General features: G+C 39.3%; 1 protein-coding gene across 2 annotated transcripts in view; it reads right to left on the bottom strand.

The window, feature by feature from the left end:
* Positions 1-6,537, bottom strand: part of Kcnh7 (potassium voltage-gated channel subfamily H member 7) — a 476,252-nt gene extending 469,715 nt beyond the window's left edge. For both annotated transcript variants that reach the window (XM_052181144.1, XM_052181143.1), the window contains exons 1-2: positions 6,462-6,537; positions 4,491-4,721 (exon numbers count right to left, since the gene is read on the bottom strand). In XM_052181144.1, coding sequence (XP_052037104.1) covers positions 4,491-4,721; positions 6,462-6,537 — 307 coding nt within the window. The remainder of the gene's footprint in view (positions 1-4,490; positions 4,722-6,461) is intronic.
* Between the last annotated feature and the right edge of the window lie 2,970 nt (positions 6,538-9,507).

The following is a 9,507-nucleotide window of genomic DNA, read 5'->3' on the forward strand; positions in this document are numbered from 1 at the left end:
CGGTTTCATTCGAGACAATAATTAAATAAAGTTTTCCAATTGTAGGAGGACTAATTTTTCAGAATGGTTACTTTACTAAGAGATAAAATGGATCAAGTATTAACTCCAGAAGGCATGTGGTATTAGGGAAAAAAATCAGATCTGTGAAAAAAATAAACATTAGAATCCCAGATATAACAATACCCTGTGGGATAAAGTATGGAGAAATCAAGAGAGAGAAAGTGAAAGAAATCCCAGGCAACACACTCCTTGGAAAACTTTCCTATTGCTTGAATCACACACACACACACACACACACACACACACACACACACACACACGAACTATATTTCTATTTCTGTATTTAAAACCACCATCTGCATCTCTACTACACAATCCAAGAATTAGAAGAGCCGAATATATTATGTGCATAAAGCTTATGTAAAGCTATTATAATAGTTATTTCATATGACTAAAATTTTAACTAAACCTCATTGCTTCCTTAAGACGTCATTAGAATGTGCAAGTGAGAAAGTATGGTTAAAAAAAAGTATACATTAATAATTATTTTAAAGTTGGGGAAGAGAGAAAGAGTAGTAACTATCTCTAAATGTCATAAGGTTCCTCTCTACATCTTTCTTTGTTTATAAACAACTTCTTGGAAACAGGTTTGGTTTAGAAATTTCAAGTGAACTTGCGTTGCTCTGTCATATAAACACCCTCAAAGCATAGACCATGTTGCCCTCTATGTACCTGTAATCAACATGTCACCTAAGAGAAATGCAAATCCCAGGAAGTGCCTTCACTCTTACTGGCAGAACAAAACCTTTTAGGTCTTTCAGCAAAGAGAAACTCAATGTTAACTATGCAAGGCCGCTTTAAACTTTAGTGGAATTAAACATTGTCTCTGGTACTCTGAGCTGCTGGGCTGAGGACACTCCTTAGCCACTTTCCAGATATTGAAAACCATCACAAAGAATAGAAAGACAACAACACGTAACACTGGTTGGTTGATAAAACGGAGACTGTACTGTGTCTAGAATCTTAATGCCCAAATCATAAGGCTCCTTTTCTTTTACTGAAGTTTGCTTTGGTTTTCCACCCTTTAAATGTTGCTTAGTGACTATACAGTGTGCTATACAGTTGTGCTATACAGTTAAATAAAGCTGGAAGGTTTTAGGGTGCTCAATGAGCTATTTCTATGACAGGATGACCAAAATTCATGTAAGCAAGCAAAGTAGAGTAGAGCCAGTTAAGCTATTGTTTTATGTTTCTTATTCCATCGCCTACAAGCCACAAACAAGAGAATAAATAATATTTTCCAGTTCCCAATCACGACCCCATTTCAAGGTATGTTTTTTAAACATGAAGGTATCACAGTATTAAAATACATGACCACCCTTATATAAGCCTCAGTGCAATTATAGTTTTATATAATTAGAGTTTCGTGTCAAAAGATTTACAGCTTTATCACCTCAAGCAACATTCAGAGCTGCCAAGAATGATTTATGCAATAATGACTTAAACTGTAAAATAGAATTCTCAAAGGAAGAGCTGTCAAGTGCTTCTACTTCAGATAAGTGGGTTTTTAAGAATTGATATTCTGGTAAACAGCAATCTCTACTCTACCTAGAACAGTCACATACTGAGCAAGGTAGGAATGCTTCTTGGTGAACTCTGCAGCGTGTGGTTCTTCCACTGGGGCAAGCTCTGGCTTCCCCTGCTCCGCAAGCTAATGAACCACTACAAAAACCAAGCTTTCAAAAATAACGGTTTGTTCCTCAGATATTTTGATGCTTAAAAGTATTTTTGTTGATCTATCATGAACGAATGGAAAACACAGAATATAAAAACAGTTCCGAGCTTTCTCATTGTGTTATGTATGCATGTATACATATATACATATATATAATATTAGATTGAACTGCTGACTTAATAATAAAAAAAGAAGCATTTTCTGAATAGAATCAAGAATTAAGAAAGCAAGCAATCAAAGTAGATGACCTCAGTTAAAAGACATTAAAGAAACTTAAAGAAACCAATGAAAATATTTCTGTTGTTTTTTTCTTCTGTCTTTCCACTTTTATAAATGCAATGTGGCCTACAACAGGTCAATAAGAGGTGAAACTATCAAAGCATTTGGGTCTCATAAGCCTTCACAGATTTTATAGCTGTCATGTGAATAAACCAACAAACTCTCAAGATTAACCCAACCACTAGTTTATTGCATACAAGTTAGGGAAATATATCTATATCTTAACAGTCTCCCAGGGGGATCTGACTTAATAACTTTTCCCTGGGGGAAAAAAAACTTGGGTTCATTTATTTATCTCCTCTACTAACAAAAGCTAAATAGGCAGTTTCTTGCTAACACTAAAGAGGCCCTACTCCTTAGAAGTGTGTCATACCTGAAAACATCAATAAAGACAAAATTTGTATGAAAAAAACACATATCTATAATTCCTCAAGCTTCCAAAGATGATTCCTTATATGAAGCTCTCTCTCTCTCTCTCTCTCTCTCTCTCTCTCTCTCTCTCTCTCTCTCTTTCTCTCTCTCTCTCTCTCTCTCCTTTCCCTCTCTCCAAAATTCATATAGCAAAGCAAACTATTCAGACATGCGATCATCAATGCACTGACATCTTTCCTATAGACTTTATAACCAACAGGTTCATGCTTACATATAAAATTCCTCTTGAAAATTGTTCCGAACTCATTTTTTAGTTATAGTGAATGAACTGATAAGTGTCCAAAATTCCACATTTTCGTTATCATATAATAAATACTCAGTACCTAACTGGGTTAGTAACAGCAGCATTTTAACTTTTGATAAGATGAAAAGATTTTGAAGCTATCTTGAAAACACAATAACAGTTATGGATCACCATTCCTTGAACAACCGCAATGTAGACCAGAGAAGAAATAACTTGCATTTCAAAGAAATCCTTAAAATTTTAAAAATCACATCTCCTGGCATAAAACAGGTAGAAGAGGTGAGGTGCAGTGCTTTGCGATAGCCTCCACACAGCAATATTTCTAGAGAATGGAGCAATTTGGCTCTTTATAAGTCACAGTGCTACTGAGTATAAGAAAATAAGAGTCAACGAGGAAGAACTTAATTCAATCTCTGTGCTTTTTGATAATCATGTATTTGCTTTCCTTTAAGAGCAATACAAAGGTACATGAACCTGTCTTTCCAGTAATACTCGGTTGCAATTCCCACTCGAGTTCAAGTTCAAATGATGGAAAAATTTAGTAATTAAGAACATTTCTTACTGTGAAACATTTAATTACAAGAAAATAAGACGAAGAATTAACCTTTCTTTTGCTATTTCTTTTCTCTGTAGTTTTCAAATAATGAGTCATCATACAGTGGCGCCTATAGGATGGCACTCATTGCCAAACTTAAGGATTTTCTAAAAATCTGAGCAGGTTCTCCTTAGCCTCATAAGATTTTGTAAATAAAACAGAGAGAAATGGATGATGCAATATTTGCAAAAAATAAACTACAATGTACTTGTCTTTTACAAATGTTTTACTAAATTGGCAATTTACATGTGCATGTGTGAGACTATAACTATGCCTTAAAGTGAATTATGTGAGTATTCATATAGAGTAACCTACTTATATATTTAGTTATCTATATCTGAATATATGTATGTGTGCATGCATGAATGTGTGTGTGCATACATGTGTGTGTGCATGCATGTGTGTGTGTGCATGCATGTATATGTGCATGCATGTGTGTGTGTGTGTGTTACAGTGTAAATGCAAGCACATTGTTCCCAGGGAAAAGTTATAAGAAGGTAGTATGTCCTTGCACTTGAAATAATAGTCTTAACTTTGAATATTAATAACTTTCCAACTTAAAAAGTAAATATTAATAACTGCACTTTCTTTTCTGCATTTCTTACAGCAAGTAATGTCTTCTATACTTCTTATTTTATAACAACTGTATAGAACCAAGTTTAGTTGCTCAATTGTAAAGGGTTTTTTTTTTTTTTAAAACTGGATCTAATCTTCTCTAAAAACAGATGAAAGAAACAAAAAGTATCAACAACCAACACTTAAAAAGCCAAGATACACTCATCACTGTACCAATTTTCATTTCAGACTACACTGCTTTAATGAAGACCTTGGTAGTATATTCAACTGCAGGCAGATAGCCTGTGCCTTCTCACACTAAGCACGGAAAATGCAAACAGTGAGTTACTAATCCTCACACCACCTCTTTGAAAAGTGTCAGGGATGACTTATGGCATTTTTGTCCTTGGTGACATTAAGTTCCTGCAACTCTACAGAGTTCAAACAAGGTATGCTTGCACAAAGAAGAAATTTTTCCTTCTGGTAAAATAAGAACATTCATACTTCTTGGATACTAAGACATTACACTTTTTTAAAAAAATCCATCTACTATTAATGATATGAGGTTTTGTCTGCATATGAACTTTTGGTAATCAGAATTTCACGTCAAGGGAATCAAATAGAAGGGATCCTAGCCGGATCCACATTACCATTCTTGTGATAGTAGGTGACCTCCACCTTCCTCTCCTCTGACCCCAGCAGTGCCTGGGCAATCTGGGCAATATCATGCCTCTTGGTCTCAGGCCCATGGAGAAAGTCGCAGGTGCACGGCTTCTGCATGACATCTGGCCTGGAGAAGCCCGTCATCTCACAGAAGCCATCATTGCAATAGATGATGGCACAGTTCTGCACTCTGGCATTTGCAATGATAAATTTTTTATCTGTAACAAGAAGATGGTAAGACATCTCTTTTAAAATCTTCCAAAGGGTTCTCACAAACACTAAAGCAATTTGTTGCATAACGAGGGTCTGGAATGCAGTGGCTTTCCCAAAATGCCAATCACTTAGACATTTTTAAGGGAATTACAAAATTCACTCAAACACACACACGCACACACACACACACACACACACACACACACACACACACACCTCTATAAACTCCAGGTGTGAGATTGGTGGCACTATGTAATTTAATACAAGAAACTGAGAAAACTACTCTTCAATTGCAAGACTAGAAATTTCCAAGTTGTCTAGTTCTCAAGCTTTGGGTCCCAGGGGTCCTGGTGGACAGACTGTCAAGCAGCTTGCCAATGGATAATTCAGAATGCCATTTAGTTGAATGATAAAAATTTCTCAAGTGAGAAAATTAAAACATCCTGTCACTGCTAGGTTTCTCACTTCAACTTTGACTGGACCTTAGAAAGCAACTTTCTCAAAGTACCTTATTCTTAGATTTGGTTTTACTTGATTTCTGTAAGGAAGGCATACAGTTGCATTTTTTTAAATAAATGCTTTTATTTCTTTAAGATAATTATCTTTAGCAATGAAATGACTCCACATTTATTAACAATAAATACTGTAAAGCTTCACACTTTCATAATGTTCAATCCCAAAAGATAAAAAAAAAACACACAATATACAGTTTGAATGATGATGTAACAGTTTTTAAACTTTCTGTTTGGAACAAGCTATAATTTTGTCTAGTGGTAGATATTTTAATACAAATCACATTAGGTGTGATAACAAGTTATATTTGCTAGTTCCAGAGAGAGTATGGAACAGAATAGAGAAGTTTCATGTTGTTCTTCACAGGTACCAGATCTTCACATCACTAAATGCAGTACTGGAGAAACATATAAAGTATACAACATAAATGCATGCTGAGGTAGATTTAGTGCAGAATACAAATGGACAACTACAGGATTTTAAATTATTATATTTATAGAAAATAGCTCCTGGAGGCTTGCTTACATGAGTGCATTAAATTTCTCTACATTCAGTCTCCATGGGATTTACGGACTGCTCTTCAATTTTTAAATTTCTACACCTTATATTTAGGGGGGCAATGAAGAGACACAAATATGATTTTTTCAGTAGTGAGCTTCTTGCACTCAAACCTGTCCACTGCTCACCAAATTATTCTTTTGCGTCTATTTTCAGTTTCCGTACAAAGTTCAGTTTTAAGAGCCAACTAACATAGAGCAAGCGGCATCCTTGACATTCCACAGCCCAGCAGTTTGCCAGGGGAAAACACAGTGTGCGTGGCCTTTTGCTTCGCTACTCCCATTTACATGTTATGGTTTCGAGCTTATAGTCAGTTCTGCTCCTGCCTTTAAAAAGTCTGCCACGGAAAAAGCTTTATAATACAAGCCCATGTATTACCAGCACGTTCCCTTTAAGGTAGTAGACTAGTAGGGCATGAAGTAGCAAGGCAGATAATGGAGCAGTGGGTGAGGAGGATCAAATTGCCTTGTACAATGGAGTCCATAATATAAAATGTAAATCCAAATTAATATTAGAGAGAGAACACTCCCGCCGCCATCCGAACTGCCTGCCTGGCTTTCCCAGCTTCTAACTTGACAGCCTGGAGTTGTCCATCCCTTTAGCTTGAAAGCGACGGACGCCAAGTGTTCTACCAAAGCTGAAAGCGAGCGACAGAAGAGAACAAACGAACTTACTCTGCCCTTCAAATTTCCGTATGATGGTCCCCAGGAAGGTGTTTTGAGGTGCCACATGCCCCCTGCGAACAGGCATGTTGCCCGGGTCTTCGCCGAGCGCTCCTAGCTCGGAGTTCTCCCGGGATGTCTCCCGGGCTAGAGCCCAGGCCAGCGCGCAAGCCGCTCTTTGTGGCAGCGCATCTTCTTTGGGGAGCAGAAATCTCTTCCCATTAGCACCACTTCGAGACACCCGCGTTCCCCGCCGAAGTCAAATCCATCCCGCTCACCTTCCGGAGGGGGCCTCGCACCGACCTGCGTCGAGTGAGAGGCTTGGGGGCGGGGAGGGGAGGAGGCGGGGTGCGGGAGGCGGCGGGGGAGGGCCGAGGAACGCGGGGGGCGGGCTGGGCCGGGGTGGCGGGGCGGGGAGTCACAAGGGCAATCGATCTGTTTCTCTTCTCCCAAACAGCGCCAATTTCTCAGTGCAAATGGGCTTAACCTGGCTGTTGCCCAGAGCCCCAAGGATTGCTGGTGGGCGGGGGTGGGATAGAGTGGAAGACTTGTGCGCCTTTTGCAGGAAGGGGAAAAAGAAAAGGAGGCAGGGTGGGGGTTGACGTTACTGTCCCCGCCCTCTCCCCCTACACACACACACACACACACACACACACACACACACACACACAGCCTTTATCCTGGGAGCTTGGGCGCCGCCACAGCTCGGGTTACTCAAGCGTGCCTTAGCGGAAGGCAGCCAAGAAATCTCCAAAACTCAGTGATAAAACAGCTACTCTGGGAAGGTGATCTCCAAGGCCACTAGCCACAGGGCTCCATCCTTAAGCTCTTCACACCGTGGTAGCTAACACACCCTCAGCTGCAAAGAAAAGACAGGTGGGAAACCAGCCCAGCCCTTAACTGAGTGCTTCTAGGCTCTTCCGGTGCTCAGGAGGCTGAAGATCTAAGATGTGCCCACCTAAGATTGCAGGTACAATTTCAGGGTTCAGCTCGGACCCTGACCCCCTCAGGGGTGGGCTCTGAATGAAGCCCAGACTATCCAGATCACCGCTGAGCATGCCGGGTTTCCCCCAAGGGAGTCCCAGAGGAGTTGCAATGCTGAGGTGACTGGGTCTCCCTTGTGCTAGAGGTTGCCAGAACGGTGTTAAGGCCAAAGATTGTGTAAGCAAATGGTACAAAACAAGCCCAGAGTTTGAAATGGGTGAGGCTGAGCGCCTGGGAGAAGGAACAAAAGGTGGGTGGGGCTAAGAGTTTGCTGCCTTCAAGTGACCTCCCTTGGTAATTACCTCCTAAACACACTAGCCAATTCCTTCTGTTTTCTCACCTTTGCTAAGGGAGTACTTGCATAAGATAGGAAGAGATCCAAGGGAAACATTTAGACCTCTTCCTTCTAGCTTCATAGAGGCTTCCAGTGTGGGAATCTCCCCCTGATTTACATATACTTTGTTTGGTTCATGTGTTCCTGGAGACTTAAGGCAAGCTGTGCCAGGAACACATCTTTTCAAAGTTGAATTTGCAGCTTTCTTCTCCTCCCCTCTTACTTCTCTCCCTTAATTTTTGTGGTCGCCTTTGATAGCTCTATCCACGCCTCTCTTTGCAAGTGTTTACCATCATCATTTCAATCTACAAAAGAGAAGTTCTACAAATCTTTTGTTTCTGGCTGTCAATAAAAGCCCATAGACTTTCATCAGGACCTGTAGCTGCATGGTTAAGGGTCGCTGATAGGACAGGGTGTAGCCCGTTGTCCTGCTTTGTCTAGGTCAGTCGGGTTCATATTTTCTCACTTGCACCTCAAATCTGAAGTGAAATAATGAGAGTGGAGCTAAGTGACAAGAGGCAATGTTCGTTTAGGGGGGTAAACCACTTATATTGTTGTAAAGTAGGTATATTGTGAGATTATTACAACACTTTTTTATATTCTATAAAACTGCAACCCCAAATTCTAAATAAAAACAAGAACTGAAGAAATTCTACCTGTTTTCATTGAAAGTGTTGAAAACGAATCAAAGAGAGGACAGTGAGTGGAAAAGTTCAATTTTCTAGTTATTAGCTTGATTTGTTTTTTCTTGGCTCTATGCAGTTGTGGCCCTTGCAATTTTGAGGACACACACTTTTCTGATACCTGGTTTCTTTTCTTTTTCTCTGTAGGTAGATTATTTCGTCATCTTCCCCAGCTGCAGCTGTGCTTGCAGGAACAATTCCTGTTCCAGAGCTAAAATGTATGGAGCTATCCGTGGTGCTGATTCTTATACTGCCGTTAGTGAGTATTCATTGAGGATGCTAACCAACAACAGTGGAACTGCAAACTCAGTCAAGTGGCTGTTATAAGACACATAACCCTGATTTTAGTCATGAAATGCCTAGAAAAACACAGGTTTCTATTTTTTGAAACATTTCTTAAACACCTTCCCATTTTACTTAGCTTTTAAACTAAATTCAAGCTCACATTACCGTCCCCACCACCAAGCACGGACTCCAGAGAAAAAATGAATACAAATTGTGTGGATTGTAAGTTTTCTGTATAAAGTTCCATTGCCTATAAGGTTTCATGACACAATAATACTACATCATAGTTTAACAAAGCAGCTGGCTGGCTAATACATTTTAAATGACTTGCAAGCTCAGAAAATGAAAACCACTTTAAAGTAATAACCATCCTGACTGTATTTTGGAAAACAAATGTTTCTCTACTACAGGATAAGGAGATGTGACATGCAGAAGTTCACTGTGTGATGTTCTGTTTACGACTGTGACACTGACTTTCACAGGCTATTGAGTTTAGAAACCCTTTAACTCCACTTTCTTCAAGAGGAAAAATGGAATTCTGTCCTCTAGAGTAGTTTCTCCTTAGTTAAAACTCTCAAAACGGTCTGTTAGGATTAGAGAATGAAATACATGATAAATTTCCACAGCCTCTGTAATATATGAGTAAGGTTATAGGTTTCACATTTCCTCAGCCACATTTAACTATGATCAGTTCTATTCATAAGTCTATGTAAAATCATAGAAAAAAACCATAATCTATTCATTGTAATTGATTGATTTGAACAGAAGATTA

The sequence above is a fragment of the Apodemus sylvaticus genome, chromosome 5 (assembly GCF_947179515.1).
Source record: "Apodemus sylvaticus chromosome 5, mApoSyl1.1, whole genome shotgun sequence".
In the NCBI taxonomy this organism is placed as follows: Eukaryota; Metazoa; Chordata; class Mammalia; order Rodentia; family Muridae; genus Apodemus; species Apodemus sylvaticus.